General features: G+C 39.3%; 1 protein-coding gene across 2 annotated transcripts in view; it reads left to right on the top strand.

Annotated features, from left to right (window-relative positions):
• The window catches only part of DAPL1 (death associated protein like 1), an 88,347-nt gene that overhangs the window by 8,874 nt on the left and 61,400 nt on the right, over positions 1-18,073 (top strand). The window contains exons 2-4 of one of the 2 annotated variants that reach the window (XR_014080269.1): positions 1,566-1,653; positions 5,627-5,687; positions 13,765-13,979. Coding sequence is in view for 1 of the 2 variants with exons in the window: in XM_081582837.1 (XP_081438963.1) it covers positions 1,566-1,653; positions 5,627-5,687; positions 13,765-13,881 (266 nt within the window). In the remaining variant the exon portion in view is untranslated. Of the gene's footprint in view, positions 1-1,565; positions 1,654-5,626; positions 5,688-13,764; positions 16,603-18,073 lie in introns of those variants that run through there. The other variant, XM_081582837.1, reaches the window with a different exon arrangement.

Genomic DNA, 18,073 nt, shown 5'->3' with positions numbered 1-18,073 from the left:
ATTTTTGTGAAGAATAATTTGACAAGATTGAACAAAATTACAAATGCACATACTCTTAAGAATTAACAAGATCACTTCCAGGAATTTATCCCATGGATATACTTGCACTTGTGCAAAATTATGTACATGAAAAGGATATTCATTACAGCATTGTTTTTGATAGTAACAGATTAGAGATATCTAAAATGTCCAACATTTGAAAACTGGTTAAGTACACATAGAATGCCCATATAATGAAATTTTAAAGCAGATATTAAAAAAAAAGACATTCTCTTTTTACATATATATGTGTGCATATATATATACATATATATATATGCACATACACGTATAGGGAACTTACTCCAAAGTGCATGACTGAATGAAAAATATAAATAAACAAGATGTAGAACAATGTATGCTGCCATTAAAAAATATATAGGTATGTGTATAGAATGTCTATGGATGAATACATAGGAAACTTGTTAACATTAGCAGTATTTAGGGAGGTGAACTGGAGACCTAAAAATAATCATAGAAGAGAACTTTCCATGATTTTTTAATTGTGTGCTTTATGAATGTATATTACATAGTCAAAAAATTAATAGTTTTAAAAGAAAAATGAAGTCAGTTCAGAGGGCATTGAGAAAAAGAGGTTTTCCTATTTTTTGCTTTATTGAAGCCAGTTTTAGAAAATTGCCAATCTAACATTTCCATAAAAAGAATTAACAGGCTCAAACAAATCAATGTCCATTTAGCTTTTTATCCTTTGAGCTTGTCAGATTTCAAATGTGCAAATTTCCTGGGAACAGAAAAAAGTATTTGCTTTGACTTGCAATATGAAATGAGTTGTCCCTTTTCAAGTTGATTTCATCTGACATTGTTAAACACTTGAATTGCTGTTAGGTCATCTGTAGCCTAATTAGCACTAATTGATCTCTTGAACGGCAGGATTATTAATGCATTTTAACTACTCATTAGAACCTCTGAGCTCCTCCAGCATTGGAGGTTTGAGGTCTGGGATGGAAGGTGGGTGGGATCAGAAGCATTTCTCTTGAATTAAGTGCCTGTTATCACTGCATGCCCTGACTTTTGGCTCATTCTCCAATCTAGCTTTTGAAAGCTTTGGCTGGATAAAAAAATTTGCAAGCCTTGCACTTTAATCTTGTGGGAAAACAGGAGGGTCACACTGTAATTGTCAGTTGCTATCATAAAGAATGTAATTGGTTTGATAATAAGAAAAAATGTTTTTCAGTGAAATGCCTAAGGGAGTGCATTGTTAGTTATCTCCTCCCAAATCGAAGGTATGGTGTTTTTTTTTTTAGCCTCAGTTCCTCCTCTCTGAACACAAACAAGCAAAAACCTCAGCCCTTCCCTTCTCCTTCCCACTTTGTTTGATTGAAATCTTTTTTTCTTCTGTTACATTAGCTCAAGGTACTTTTTTTATTATGTTGTTTTAGATAAAAGTTCAGCTCTTCAAAAAGTTCTGAAATTCTTCAAAGTTCAATTCATACCTTGAATAACAAAACCAACTTTCTTTTGCTGCCCTAACCATGACTCCTGTGCTGATGCTTCTTTGTTTATAGTAAAAGCTGGAGGAAAGCGAATTTCCAAAAAACAGGAAATTGGCATCTTGGAGAGACACACCAAGAAAACAGGGTTAGAGAAAACAAGGTAGGAGACTGTTTCATTTCTTTTCCTTCTTCATATCGAGTTTTAGACAACTTGACTGCCAGAAGTCAGAGGCTTTGCTGTATCTTAGGGCAAACCAAGGCTCCCCAGACACTTGCTAACCAGAGTTAGAGGGAGGGGGTGGGGTGGGTGACAGGGGTCAAGATGGGAGGGGAAAGGGGTGGGGGGAGGTAACTACCCTCTGGAGACTCTCTGCCCATCCTCCTCCTCTCTGCAGACAGCTTAACTGCCTGCTATTAAAAAAACACGGCCCTGAATGCATCAAAACTGGACTCAACATCTCTCTATCTTATTTCCACCTTAGCCTTTAAAGTACTACTGTCTCTAAGCTGGCCTTGTTTTTGTAATACACTTTCTGCTGAAGCAAATCTCCTGAATTAAAAATAAATGCTTTCTTGTTTGTTTGTTTCAAATTCCTCACTCAATTATTTAGAAAATAATGGCTACTATATTTGGCACAGCCGAAAGGCATTTGGATACTGAGGTTGTTTTCTCCCTGAATTCCTTCCTGGGTAACCTTGACACACTGCGCTTTTCTCAGAGCTAAGCAGAGAGCCATGGGCTGGATCTCTGTACAAATGGCCCAGCCCCTCTCTGCCTTGGGTAAGGAAAATAGTGCGTTCAAAAAGAAGTAAGCATATAAAACTAACTCCTCCAAATAGGGGCATTTCAGAGACTACTAATTTCAGATAATTTCAGTAGGTGAGTTCACGAGTGATTCAAAAGGAGTGAATTAGAAGATGCTCAGATATGTCCTAAACAGTTAAAATGGTAACAGTCTCAGAAAGAAAATGTGAAAGGAACTAGGCTATGGAATTTCTTGGATTTTTTTTTCCATATAAAATTACTTTTTAGATCACTTTAAAAATTTTCTTCTCGATTTCTGGAAAGAATTTTTTTTTTTTGAGGGTTTTTCTACTTTAAAATAAAATACTCTATCTCATACATAAAGAATTCGTACAATTCAGTAGCCAAAAAGCAAACACACCAGTTTTAAAATGGACAGAAGATTTGAGTAGACATTTTCCCAAAGAAGAATCAAATAACCAACAGGTACATGAAAAGATGCTCAACTTATTTTATATCAGGGAGAAGATGCAAATCAAAACTACAATGAAGTATCACCTTATATCTGTCAGAATGGCTATTACCATAAAGTCAAAAAATAACAAACTGTGGCAAGGATATGGAGAAAAAGGAACATTTGTGTATTCTTAGTTTCTAATGTAACCACTAGGAAAGCAGTATGGAATTTCCTCAAAAATTAAAACTTGAACTGCCGTATGATCCAGCTATTCTACTTCTGAATATTTACCTGAGGGAAATAGAAACACTAACTTAAAAAGATATGCACACTGCCACATTTATTGCAGCATTATTATAGTAGCCAAGATATGGAAGAAACCCAAGTGTCCACTAATGGATAAATGGATTTTAAAAAATGTGATACGTACATACATATACATATGTGCCCACACACACACACAGAGGAATATTTTTCAGCCATATAAAAGAAGGAAATTCTACCACTTGTAACAATATGGATGGACCTTGAAGGTTATACTAAATGACATAAGTCAAACAGAGAAAGACAATTAACATGTGATCTATCTTGTATGAGAAATCTAAGAAGAAACAAACCCAGGACAACAACAACAAAAATCTCAAGCTCTTAGATACAGAGAGCAGATTGGTAGTTGCAAAAGCTGTGAGAGGGCGGGTTTGGTGACTGGGGTAGAAAATGGGTGAAGGGGATCATCAGGTACAAACTTCCAGTTATAAAATAAATAAGCCATGCAGATGCAATGTACAGCATTGTGACTATGGTTAATGATTTTGCTGTTGTTCAGTCGCTCAGTCATGTCCGACTCTTTGTGACCCATGGACTGCAGCACACCAGACTTCCCTGTCCTTCACCATCTCCCACCATGACCCCTCCATCTTGGGTGGCCCTACGTGGCATGGCTTGATGTTTCATTGAGTTAGACAAGGATAGTTAATGATATCGGAGAAGGCAATGGCACCCCACTCCAGTACTCTTGCCTGGAAAATCCCATGGACGGAGGAGCCTGGTAGGCTACAGTCCATGGGGTCGCTAAGAGTCAGACACGACTGAGCGACTTCACTTTCACTTTTCCCTTTCATGCACTGGAGAAGGAAATGGCAACCCACTCCAGTATTCTTGCCTGGAGAATCCTAGGGACGGCAGAGCCTGGTGAGCTGCCGTCTATGGGGTCGCACAAAGTCGGGCACGACTGAAGCAACTTAGCATAGCATAGTTAATGATACTGTATTGTATATTTGTAAGTTGCTAAGAGAATAAACCTTAAAACTTCTCATTATAAGGAAAAATATTTAACTATATATGGTGAGAAATATTAACTAGACTTATTGTGATCATTTTGCAGTATGTACAATATCAAATAATTATGTTGTACACCTGAAACTAATGTAATCTTTATGTCAGTGATAGCTCAATTTTAAAAAATTTTCCCCTTTGGCACTGTTTGTTTCTTCTGAATCAGAAAATAATCACCACATAGTGAAAGCAAAGCTCTAAGTCCTCAAGAGTGAGAGTCACATATTATTTATCTCCTGACTCAGCATCTAGGACAGTTCCTAGAATAGGGAAAGTACTCTGTAAATGACATCCGACTGCCATTGAATTGTCAGGTGGTTAACTTTGAAAGCCTATCCTGATGTTAAAATCTGACTCAAGCATAAGCTCTGTTTAGTGTGACACTCTTTATCACGCCTAGGCCAGGGACTCAGGAACTGAAGAGTCATAACTTGAAAATGACCTTCTAGTTGGCAGCCAGTGGACAAGTCATTCATTTCTCTGTACCTCAGCAAATGGGACTTACTGTTAATCTGAACATCAAGTGAACATTAAGAGAAGGAGTTGCCTAGAGAGTTATAAAGTGGTGATTGGAACCCTCTTCAAAAATGCAATTGTTTTCTAATAGTCATTAAAAGATGAGAATTGGACTACTGCAGAACCTGAACAGCTAAAAGTAGCTCTCTTGTGCTATTTACTGGGGATAGATATAGGTATGTGGGACTCAAAGCTTATAGGATTGGGAGGCCATTTTAAGGAAAAACAGTATAAAATTATAAATATGAGATGGTTAGGGCCCCTTGGAAGGAGATGCACAATGAGAGGCCCTGGAGCCCAAGGCCTCCCCAGGTTCCCCATGAAGTCACCTCTGTTCTTCATATCCACTTCATGTTTGCACGGGTATGACTGCTTCCTTTTCATGGACAAATATCTCTCCTTATATATTCTAGGAAAACAGCTTTTGAAAAATATATCATAGAAAATAAATTCCTAATCATCATATTTATTTTCCTTTCCTAATACCTTCTACTAACCAACACACACACACACACACACACACACACACACACACACACACACACACAGGCCAAGAGCAGAGTTCCTTCAAGAAATTACACTGGAAGCTTGTCCCTCATTGAAACTCTCCTGCAAAATAACTTGGCCTGAGAAAAGAAGTCAGACACAGAAGAGTACCCGCTATGTGGTGCATTTTATGATGTACAAACAAAGTCAAAACTAATATATGGGGCTGTAAGGCAGGGTAGTGATTATCTTTCGGGATAGCTAGTTTGACTAGTGCTACAGGTCTGTAAATATTCACCAACCTATATGTTGATAATATGTGCACTTTTCTGCATGTATACTCTACTTTGAAGAAAATTTTTAAAATATTAATAAATATTATTATAATTAAAATTATAATAACTCGCCCTGCAAAGGTTGTAGTTCATGGTCACACAGAGCAGTGTTTTTTGTTTTTTGTTTTTTTAATCTTCCAGAAGTAGCCAAGCAGTATGAAAGCTTAAAGACCAAGTAGAAAACCATCTATACAAATCATTTAGCTTCTTTGGTGGGAAAGTTGCTGTTTTTATATGAGGTTTCTTTTCATCTTCACAGTGCCATTGCAAATGTTGCCAAAATACAGACGGTGGATGCCCTAAACGATACCCTGGAGAAGGTGAGCCATGGGTGAGGCAGATCACGTGATACCTCCAGCCAGTTTTCACCTAGCTGATCATGCAACATGGGTGAATGAGCTGATGACTGGAATTTTTTTCCAACTCAGAGGTTTGATGTCCCTGTGAAAGAATCTGCTTTCAGTTCAAGGAACACAGAGTAGTTCTGATGGGAAAAGCTGATGTTCCCGAATTCCTAGTGTCTATTTAAGAAATCATTTCAAAAATAAGATAGGAAATTAAGCAAGAATCATGATGCCAAATTGGCAGAACTTTACATTGCCATCCACTTATTTCTTGGAGACCTTGGCATGTTGCTCTAAATAAGGCAAACTGTACTGGGAATTCAGCCCTTTTTGACCTTCCTCCCCACTGCTGCTTTCCCATACGGAAATGTTTGATTTGAGGCCAGGATGGGTGGAGGGTTGCCCAATTTAAGACTGGAGGAAGGCTGGGCACTGGCTGGCTTTATCTAATAAAGTCTATTTATAAAGGTGGTCGACCATTACTATTTTTATTTCTGTATCTTGAATTCTTTCTAAGTAGCTCAGGAAACTCAGAAAATTCTTCCTGAATAGACAGTGGTTTAATTTTGGGTTCAATGTTTGTTTTTAAATGTTGTAAGTGATCCGAGTGAGGATCCTTATTCTACTCCTAGGGAGGGGGTGGATGCACTGAATTTAGGCATTGAAGAACCACTATTTCTGTTGCCCCAACATATACTGAAGGTGTAGGACTGGGTGTCCTTTGTAGAAGGAAGACTTGCTGTCATTGCCAACATCAGGGGTCTGAAATATTAATAGATTAGAATGGAAATTGTGTGGGTAAACTTCTGGGACCTCTCTTTGTTACTGCCTTCTCCTCTTACTGTCTCTAAGGCCTTGAGCAAGTTACTGATCTTGAACCTCTGATTTGTCATTTGTAAGATGAGGATAAGGAAGAGATGGTTGTTGTGTGGAATCAATGAGATTCACACACAGAAATCTCTTAGAACAGTGCCTGACACAAAGAAACGTGTCTGTACTCTCTCCTCTGATTAGTAGCATCAGTTTTATGACAGTGAAATGGAAAGTTATGTCTGAAGCCCATGAGGCAGGTAGTAGTACCAGATAAGATCTTGACGATAGACCATAGCTACAGAGCCTTCTCACATGAGGGGTGTGGTTCTCCCATTGGGTAGATCAGAGGGCAGGTCATAAGTGACTCTTTGCCTTCCTGACTTTAGAAGAAAGGCAAGGATGGATGGTGATCTGTCTCTTGCATTCTCTGGCTCTTGCCCTCCAAACACCTCATCCTCAGGGGCAAGAGATGTCCACAGTAAGTGGAACTGAGTGGAATAGATACATTCCTCTAAAATATGTTAACCCAAAATAAAGTGTTTAAAGAGAGTGGTCAGTAAAGGTCAATTATGCTGTACTTTAGGTATGACGCTGGAGTCTTCACTGTTTTTTAATAGACACATGTGTATATGTCTATGGCACAAAGGACTCTTTCCCTGCCAGTTAAAAATAGCACCTCTGTATTTCAAAGATAAAATAATCAAATAACAATAGCAATAAGTTATATTTTGAAATCATAAGAAAACACAGAGATAGTGTGCTGTTACAAATATTTTTAATAGTAACTATATGTTTTAAAAACCCTTTAACACTTAGCTCAATGTATACTGGCATGGGACTGTGTACATTACTGAATACAACAGTTTCTGATGTCAGATATCAGGTACTTGGGTCCTATGCTGGCTCTGTCACTTGGTAGCTGTGTGTCTTTAGTCAGGTTGCTTCACTTTTCTGTGCTTCTATTTCCTTATCTGTAAATAGGAATGTGATTCACAGCATCCATTTCACAGAGATGTGAAAATAAAATGAGGTTATATAACATGTGCAAAGGACTCAGCACAGTGCCAGACACTCTTAGCCCTCGGGACAGGTTAGCTTCCATTCCCCGCGGGAGATGTCCTATAGAGCATCACTTGGAATCCAGGCGAAGGATAAGAGACCAGTGATAGAGCCCCAAGATTACCGTAAGTCATTGTATTGAATATGGAGGTTGGTGGGATCCACGTGTTCCCTTACAGCTAAGAAAAAATTTCCCTAAATCCATAATTCAACCTGGAGTATAATAGGATTTCATAATAAAGGTCAACCTGAGGTGGAAAGAACAATGCCTTTTAAAAAATAGATCTGCTGAGATCAGTGGTTGCCAGAGAGTAGAAGGAGGAGTTGACCACAAAGTGACAGGAGGGAATTTTGAAGAGTGATAGAAGGGTTCTATATCTTGATTGTGGTGGTGGTCACAGGTTGTATGCACTTAAGAAAATCCATAGAACTGAACACTGAAGAGGGCATATATTTTACTGTAGATAAATTATTCTGTAATTTTTTAATGTAAAAATTGTATGATTATTAAAAACAGCCTAATACAAAAAAAGACATAAAATACAGAGATGTAGATTTCTGCTAATAAATTTTCATCTGCATTATGATGACTCCCCCAACAATACATATTGTCATGAAGATCTAACCGTATATAATTGGCCAGAAGAAATATTGTACCAGTAATGAAGGTCATAGACTCTGCATTTATTAGCATTCATTTATGCCCTTGGCTAGAATTGTATCTAGTTACTAGAACCCATGTTAATTCTCATGCCAGTTTAAGAACTTAAGAGTCCAAAACAGTGAGAGTTACAGCCCTACTCATAGGATCTCATCAACAATTCAACCATGGCAGGAAATTTCTATCCATATACTATTCAAGTCTGTATACCCTTTTAAAACCAACCTAGATTTAAGATTTGGGAGATTGGAAAACAATTCCCCAAAGGTTGGAATTGTACAAATCTAAGTGGAAAGTAGGGCTTCCCTGGTGGCACAGTGGTAAAGAACTCACCTGCCAATGCAGGAGACGTGGGTTCAATCCCTGAGTCAGGAAGATCCCCTGGAGAAGGAAGTGGCAACCCACTCCAGTATTCTTGCCTGGAAAATCCCATGGTCAGAGGACCCTGGGAGGCAACAGTCCATGGGGTCTCAGAGTCGGAAACGCCTTAGTGACTAAACAATACCAAAGTGGAAAGCAACCTAAAATTTTCTCTCCCGCTCTTTCACCCACTCATCCCCACACAGACCTCATGACCAACTACCTTCCTCCTACTCTCCCTTCCTCTCTTGCCAGTCCTTCCTACCTGTTTCAGCTATAAATAATGAAAGAATTCATGTTGCCCAGTGATGGGCCGTGGAACATGTTTATTACTGCAGAAGATGGGTTATATAAGCTCTCCAGGCTAAAAATCTGAGAGATCTGGTCTTAGACCAAGTTCCACCTACTCCCTAGAGGTTTTTGACCTTTTAGAAGCCACATAGCTCCTCTGAGATTTATGATTGCTCATTTACTTAATTATTTTAAGGCAAAGAATAAGAGAGACTGGTACTGCCAAATATGTTAATTCTCTGGATAGTCACGGAAGTAAGTTTGGCAATAGTTGTGAAGCTTCTCCCAACAGAAAAGTATCCAGTTAAGCCATTAGTAATGGGGTTGGGTTATAGTGCGAATGTGGGTGGAATGTTGAAGCCTGGTTAAATTGGGGCCACTTTTCAAGCTGCCAGCTGTGTCACCAGGCCCATAGTGAGATGTATGTGAAACGGGATCCTGGGGAAGAGGAAGCCATCAAAGGCATCTGCAAATCTAAAAAGGTTTCTCTTGTTCTGTGGATTAACATCACCGTAGGAGAATCCTTGAATTTCATCGGCTGAACGTTTTGTTTTAAGTACTTTGTGTAATGGGATGTAGAAATCTAAGCGCCAACATTCAGGTTGGAAGTTAACACCCTGGAAAGATGAATGGAAGAGCTGCCGGTCTGCTAATACCACCTGACTTCAGGCTCTAAAACAAAACCTGCCACTGAGTTTCTTGCTTCTAGAATTTCTTTCACAGCTCTAATCATAAAGACTTTTTTATATACTTCTTTGACTTTTTCTCTGAAGTGAAAAATACAGGTTCTGAGGTCACAACTACCCAAGAAGGTATATTCTCAATGTGGGAGTTTCTATCGATCTGCTTTTCAAGTCCAATATTTTGCCCCTTATGGGATGGAGTCGCAGCCAGGCAGAATCCTTACACACATACTGGCCTTGAATTCTTTCTCTTATGGAGTTACCCTAGTTTCTTTTACCTTAATGAGTCAGACAAACACCTTTCCTTCTACAAATCCTATCATTTTACAAAGACTAATAATGAAAAATCCAAAACAACCCCAAAGTTAAGATGCCAGACTAAAGCTCAGCTGTTTGTAGGTTGGAAAGCTATTCCTACTTATTTCTAGTTAAGACTTGAATACAAAAATGTTCCTATCTCTATTGATATAAAATCTACAACAAAGAATTAGGGCATTTAAGGGTTGATTACTTACCATTTCATCAGTTCTGAAGGTATACCCTTTATAGGCTCTCTACCCACAACTCCCAAGTCTTTCTACTTTAGAGTGCCCCTGATTTAGGGGGTGAAGTATTTGAGAAAAAGAACTCAACTCTCTTGTTGTATTTTCATGCATTGCTATAAAGCCCTGACCCTCCCAAACTTGTACATTTGTAATTTAATAATCATGAGCAGTTCCTCTAAGGTTATTGTCCTTGGAAGAATTATTTCCACTATATTCTCAGTCCTGTTGATTTTTTCCCCCCTAAAATTTACCAGGCCAGTTCACAGATGGCCAATAGCTTCCAGGGGCAGTCTCCCATTCCTTCTGACCTGTACCATTCCTCTTTGGGGAAGCCGTTGAGCAGAGCTCTTAGAACCTCAGTTAAATGCCTTAGTTAAAAGGTAACCCCTAACCCTTGTGCATTACCAGTGGGAATATAAAATGGTAGAGCCTCTATGGAAAACAATATGGTAGTATCTCAAAAAATTAAATATAGAATTACCATGTGATTAATAATTTCACTTCTCAATATATACCCAAAAGAACTGGAAGTAGAGATTTGAAGAGAAATTTGTGCAACAGTGTTCATAGCAGCATTATTCACAATAGCCAAAAGGTGGAAGCCACCCAAGGGCCCATCAACCTATAAATGGATAAACAAAATGTGGTCATAGACGTACAATGGAATATTATTCAACCTTTAAAAGGAAAGAAATTCTGACACATACTACAACATGGATAAACCTTGAAGACATTACAATAAATGAAATAAATCAGACACAAAAGAATAAGTATTGCATGCTAAGTCATTTCAGTCGTATCCGGCTCTTTGAGACCCCATGGATTGTAGCCCACCAGGCTCCTCTGTCTGTGGGATTCTTTAGGCAAGAATACTGGAGTTGAGTTGCCATGCCTTCTTCCAGGGGATCTTCCCACCTCAGAGATATTGCATGATTCCATGTACATGAGATACTTGGGGTAGTCAAATTCATGGAGATAGAAGGTAGAATGATGGTTGCTGGAGCCTGGAGGTGGAGATAATGAGGAATTATTCTTTATGGGTACAAAATTTCAGTTTGGTATGATGGATAAGTTCTGGAAATGGATGGTAGTGATGTCCATGTTAGCACAAATTCGTGTACCCGACGCACAGTGAGTCCAAACACACCAAAACATCAGAGTTTAGAGCAGAGAAAGGTTTATTGCAGGGCCATGCAAGGAGACAAGTGACTCATGCTCTAAAAAAGCCCTGAGCTCCCCAGAGTTTTTGGCAAAGCATTTTTAAAAGCCAGGTTTAGGGGTGGAGTCTCAAGGTATTGATCAACTCTGCACAGTTCTCTGGTTGGCTGATGATGAGGTAACAAGGTGATGTCACAGGGTTAACATTATCAGTCCTTAAACTCCAAGAGGCCTGGGGCTATGTACTCATGGTCATCATCTTCCATTTGGTGGAAGGGTTTTCACATCTGTAAAATACCTCAGGCAATGTGCATCAAATACACATATTTAGGTACTTCAGAGAGGAGCTAAAGCAGAGGATATGGGGGAAGGCCTGTCATGGGAAGGCCCCATAGGGTCATGCTCAGTTATAGTTATGCAACAATGTAAGTGTACTTAATGCTGTACTTAACATGGATGAAACGGTAAATTTTATTTTACATGTATTTTATCACAATTTTTTTAATCACAAAAGAAATATAGCCCCTGAACTGTGGAGATAACCCTGGAAATGATCAAATGATGAGTTAGTGCCAAATTAAGCAATAGGTGTGTCATTACACACTGTTCTCCTCTCCCCTTTCCTTTTACACCTCCACCCATCATCACTCTTGACACCTTAAGAACAATAATCCACACTGTGGCTTTCTCTCTTCTGTCTCAACTTGTCATCTTGCTCCATCTCACCTTGGCTAATTGCCCAGACTTCTGTTATATCAGAACTACTTGTTCATTTCCTTTCTCACCCTCCTTTACCTTACATTTGACTTTAAGTAACTTCCCAAGTACTACATCTTCCTACCTATAATCTCTTGAATGTGATTTAGTACCTGAAATAATCCATCCGTTTTAGTTGACCCTAAAGATACCTAATCTGAAAGAAAACTACTGAAGTCAGTGACTTCTTAAGTTTCCTTTTGGTTCTAACCTTAAAAGAAAAACAAAACATTCTGCTCTTACTACACTATAGAATGTATGTCATGGGGCCCAATGTTAATTAATCGGACCCTCCAAAATTACCAGCTCTTTTTTAGGTTCTAAAGCAATATTTATTATCAATACGTCAAGTATGTTTCTTCCTTTCTACTAGAATGTCAGCGTAGACCATCCTTGGGTTTAATTATTATATAGCTTGTAGCTTCTCACTGTAAAAGACACTTTGAGCAAAACAAAGGCAAAGTAAAGAAAAAGACTAGGAATTGCTCATAATTCTACCCCTCAGAGATAAACAGTGTTAACACTTCAGTGTATATTCCAGTGTGTTTAATTTTTTAAGACCAAGAATAAAGAGCTTTCTGGAGTCAAATTTCACATAAAAGGGAGTGCTGTGTGCCCAGGGACATTTAAGAAGACATGTAAGGCACTTTTGTTTCCCTGGCTTAGAAGAGCCCAAACAAGCCATAAACAATGTGATGTTTGGGGTCATGAACAGTTTATCTCCCCTTTTATTTGACTTGAGTGTCAAGGCAAGGGCATCTAAGTTCAATAGAAATAAATTAAATTCCTAGTCAGCTGAGACATCCCTTCCTTGCTGGCTGAGGAAGGTGTCCTTAGCTTCCTTTATATTGAATCAGTGGGCTGGAAAACCAACAAGTGGAATGAGCCCAATAGGCCATTGAGTCCAAATTCTCCTCCTAGGAAAACTGTGTCTGAAATTGTCCCAGCATTGGGCATCCTTATGATCTCATGCTGCCCTTAATGTAAATTCTATAAGGTCTCTTTGTCCCATATGAACTTCCTCTTATTGTCGAAGTCTCAGTCTGTGTTAGTTTAGGCTCATTTCCTCATAAATGTCTTCTGGAGAGATGACTAGTGAGCTAATAAGTAACTCCTCAGCTTTCTCTTTACCATGATGGTTGGATTGAACCATACGAAATAGCCAGTATTTGGCCATTTTTTACCTACAAAAATAGAAATTTCACATACTTCAATCTAAAAAATAATAACCCTAAGTTTTCCAAACTTCTTTCAGAGGCTCTTTATTCCTGATCTTTTGACATCTGAGGGGTTCCTTCTCCCCACCCCAGGCCCTCTGCAATGTGCCCGTAGCCTTCTTAGCATATTGTGTTTCGTATATGCATAGTGGTGCCAGGATAATTGTTAATATTGGAGAACTGGTGAAGATACAGTTAACCATTTCTATTTTTAAAAATATCACTTCAAAACATATATATATGGATGCCCATATATATATTATTTATATATTATATATAATATATTTTATAGTTTAAAAAATTAAAAACATACTAGCGAGGGAAAACCCAGGCTAACACATATACTCATGGGTACAGAGCTAGAGGTGGTATGGAAAAGAGGTTATATCAAAGAAGTAAACAAAACTGTGAAATTCCTCTGACCAGCTGTTTTACTTTCTACTACTTTAATACTTTATGACCCAAAAGATCCAATATGCTTATTTTTTTTTCTTTCCTTCTCACCTCTAGCTCAGCCATAAATTTCCAGCAGTAGTGCACATGGCACATCAAAAACCCAGACCTGCTCTGGAGAAGGTCACTCCACTGAAAAGGATCTACATTATTCAGCAGCCTCGAAAATGTTAAGCTGGGACGTAAAACACAGTCGTCTAGCCAACTGCCTCGAAGGTCTGAGAGCTTAGCAAAAAGGACCACACTTTTCATAGGCCTAGTGTACTTGCTTGGTAAATAAAACAGCTTTTATATCTTCTTTTTTGACTTCAGATAATAAAACATTCAAAATTGCAAATCAAATGCATTCTTGGACCTCATTCTGGTCCTAGTTAGCATCCTGTTGATGTTTACTACATGCGTAATTTTGTTAAATAAGTGGAGAAGATAGAATGCTGGACTATTCCACTCCACCTCTGTGGTAAACTCTTTTCTTCTTGATGCTGACCCTGAGTGGTTCCACCCACAGCAAGTTTTCCTTGAGGGCAAAGGTTAGAGAGCAGTTCACTGAGCTTTGCAAGGCCAACATTCTGTGAAAACCTGAGCAGTGATTCTTTTTGATACGTTTGTCTTAAGATGCTCAAGTTTTCACTTCAGGTGAAATGTCATTTCTAATTTCTCACATAAATGTATAGTTTGTCTTGAAGGTTTGGTGAGGGAAAATGAAAATATCAGATTTATTTCAGACATATTCTCTTCTACAAAGCAATCAAGTTTAGAAGGTATTAATAGAATTCTACTTTTAGTGGCAGATTTGCTCTGGGCCTCCACAAAGTTCATGCTCTGGAACTGGGGGCTCCTGATGCTCAGGGCATTGTGGTTGGGGTGCAGAAGTTGGTTTTCACTGGAGGTGAAGCTTAGAGGGAAAGTGTTGCCGTAGCTAAACCTACTCTAGCTCTCTTGCTCTCCAACACACACTTCATATACTCACGAATGAATAGCCAAAGACATCCTTAGGTGACAGTAGAGGACAACCACATTTTTCCCCCACAGAGGTTAGCTGCCACTCATAGTTCACCATTCTGTACCTCTAATTAATAATGCTATCCAGCAGTAAGCATTTCCCTTTACCCAGGGAAGGGGTCACTACTTCACTCCATCACTTTACAGGTTGACAACACTTGGAGTATGACTTGATGCCAACACTGTCTCTGATTTCTGGAAATCCAAAGGCACCTGGCGAAGGCCCAGAAGTCATGACAATACACGCCACTGCCTCCCCTGCATTGTTTGGTTCTTCTTCAGAATTAGGAGATCTGTTTGAAGCAATATCAAGCTTCCAATCAGTGCCAGCATGAATCAACACAACAGTAATAACCACCCCACATTGGCTTAGCTCAGTACCTGGTCCTCAGGAGTATGGTCAGAAAGATGAGTGTTGCGATGCAAATAAATACACAGATGTTCAAAGTCAGCCACCACTTCCTCAGGGACAGTAGCAAGGTATAAACCAAATGGTGGGTGCTTGGTGTGATGGTGGACTTCAATTAGGAGACTGGGGTTCTACTTCTGACCCTTACCAGGTTGTAAGCCTCAAGCAAGCCACTCAACTTTTCTGATCCTGATCATATGAGCATAAGAACATCGGACTCCTCAGTTTAACCCCCACTGTGGCATCCCGGGAAGAAGAAAAAATGGATACTTGTATTTATAATAAGCCATTTAAAGATTATTGAGAGCAAGGTGGTACCAGGATGATTGTACAAGAAGCTACCAGAACTATAGTAATTGGAGAGAACTATGAGAGCTGGTATAAACTGAACCTTGGATAGGAAATTCAAGAAAAAGCTGAAGATTTGGGCTAGATGACAGCAGGGAGGAAAGTGGGGAGGATGATAAGATACGTGGGAAGCAAAGAAGGCAGCACTGCACATTTGCCTCTCCTGAAGGTGATCTGAAGGCCAACCACCTGAAGGAAGTGCAAAGGGAAGAGGGTGCCATTCTCTCTGTCCCGAAACAGAAGGTGAATTGCAGGGGAAGAGAGGCTGCTCAAAGGGACACTAGGCAGTGAGGACCCCACACTAACCGAGGCCCACAATGGCAATCGCTTGCATCACAGAATCACAGAAAGTAAGAAGTTTGATGTGAACTCCAGATCTGAAAGGAAACCAGAATGATCTTAGAGAATGTCTTGGAATGACTGAAAATACCTTGAAGAGGAACTAGGCTGGTAAGAGAAAGTTGCAGTGATGGAAAGCTGCAGGGGCTGTTCCCTCTCCCTCCTGAGGAACAAAGCCCTACACCGATAGGCTGTGGCCCCATGTGGTTAGAAGCCCCTAAGATACAGTCTGCTAAGTCGCTTCAGTCGTGTCCAACTCTGTGCGACCCCATAGACGGCAGCCCACCAGGCTCCACCGTCCCTGGGATTCTCCAGGGAAGAACACTGGAGTGGGCTGCCATTTCCTTCTCCAGTGCATGAAAGGGAAAAGTGAAAGTGAAGCCGCTCAGTCGTGTCTGACTCTTAGTGACCCCATGGACTGCAGCCTACGAGGCTCCTCCATCCATGGGATTTTCCAGGCAAGAGTACTGGAGTGGGTTGCCATTGCCTTCTCCAAAGATACAGTCTAAGGCCCAGTAAAAGCCACCACAGTGGGGGAGGGGACATCAGCCAGTGCAGGCCCAGGGTTTACTGATGTATAACTTAGCTCATTTCATCTCAGTTCAACAGGATCTATGCTGGGCACTATCAAGGGGATTAAGACACTAGCCCTTGCCCACTAGAAGCTTTTAGGTCAAAGGGAAATTGGCGAGCCAACAAACCAATGTGGAAAGTCTAGAAATGGCTCAGTGAGTGCTGAGGGACATACTGGTGATAAAGTCATGTATAGTAAAAAAAAAAAAAAAAAGGAAAAGAAATATGTTAACTGTGGAGATTAGTGACTCCTGTGCAGATCTTTAATATTTTGAGCTTTTTATTATGGAAATTTTCAAGCATATAAAAAAGTTGAGTGAATAATATATTGAACCCTCAGGTACCCATTGCAGAGCTTCAACCATGCAGCCAATTTTATCTGATCTATAATAGTGAGCACCCCCCTCTGCCCCCACTACCGCTTCTTCTTCTCCCTTCTTTTTTTCTGGATTATTTTAGAGCAAATTGCAAACCTTAAATAATCTTATCTAGAAATACTTCAGTACGTTATCTCCAAGAGATAAGTGCTCCTATGTGTGCACATTCTCCCTCCCCCACTCTCCACTGAATTTTACAAATATTCTGGAGTAAAGGGAGTATTTATGCAAACCATCCAAGAATCCTTCACCATAAAAGGGAGACTGGCATTGGTATACTAGCCACAAAAGCCAGAAACCAAAACCAAAACAAAACCACACACACACAAAGAACGGAGGCAGTAATAGCCACAGAAATGACTGCTGTGGAATCTGAGAAAACAGTGAGAAGTGGACTTCTGGAGAGGAAGTAGAAAATGAAGATGACTTTCAAGTGGAAAAAGAAAGAAAAACCTAAACATGCCCTTGTCGGGGGAAACAAGAGGTGTAGTAAATACCTCCTATTGAGAAAAAGGATGAAGAGAACACTTAAAATAATTCTGAGGTCACTCAGAGGGAAAATAAGTGGGTTGAGGTAGAAAGAAAGAAGGGTAAATTAATGGTAGTAAAAACCAAAAATGATTTATTCAACAATTATTAAGTTCCTCCTGTACAGTAGGCTTTCTTTAGATGGAACTCAAGTCCAAGGAGGGTATAGCATCTTGTCTCCATGTCCTTAGGGAGTCACCTTCCCCCAAGATAGTCTCTCTGCCTCCAGTAAGGCTGGTGCCAATTCTTCAGGATCTCAACATTTTCATCCAAATAGGATAGAATAGATGAATGATCAATCAATAGTTAATTAGAGAAATCAGTGACAGAGAACCTGAGCCAAGAAAAATGAAAAGCCAAAGGAAATAGAGGAAAAATTTCAGAGGAAATATCAGAAGACTAAAAGAAAATACACACACACAAATTAAGATAAGCAAAACTTCATCTAAATGATTTGCATACATTATTTCATGACATCTTCACAACAATCATGAGAGATGATAGCTGTCATTCCATTTTACAGATGAGTGAAATGAACCTCACAGAAGTTAAGAGATTCTCCCAAGGCTTTAAAGCTTGTTAATTGGTGAAGTTTCTCTGGGAATCTTTTAATATCAAATATAGAGCTGTCTCTATTATCCCATAAGAATGTAGGCTGGAGATGAAGCTTAGAAATCTCCAGAAAGATACAGAGGATATGAATGTAACTTGGGCTTAAGAATAGAGCTGAATTTGAAAAGAAAAATCTATGTATGAAAGGACTGTTTTGGAAATTATCAAATTCCTCAAT

This window comes from Giraffa tippelskirchi, chromosome 3 (assembly GCF_054371585.1).
Source record: "Giraffa tippelskirchi isolate mGirTip1 chromosome 3, T2T-mGirTip1v1.2.pri, whole genome shotgun sequence".
NCBI classification, from domain to species: domain Eukaryota; kingdom Metazoa; phylum Chordata; class Mammalia; order Artiodactyla; family Giraffidae; genus Giraffa; species Giraffa tippelskirchi.
Note: the sequence above shows the minus strand (reverse complement) of the source record. Positions and strands in the feature narration are given on the sequence as shown.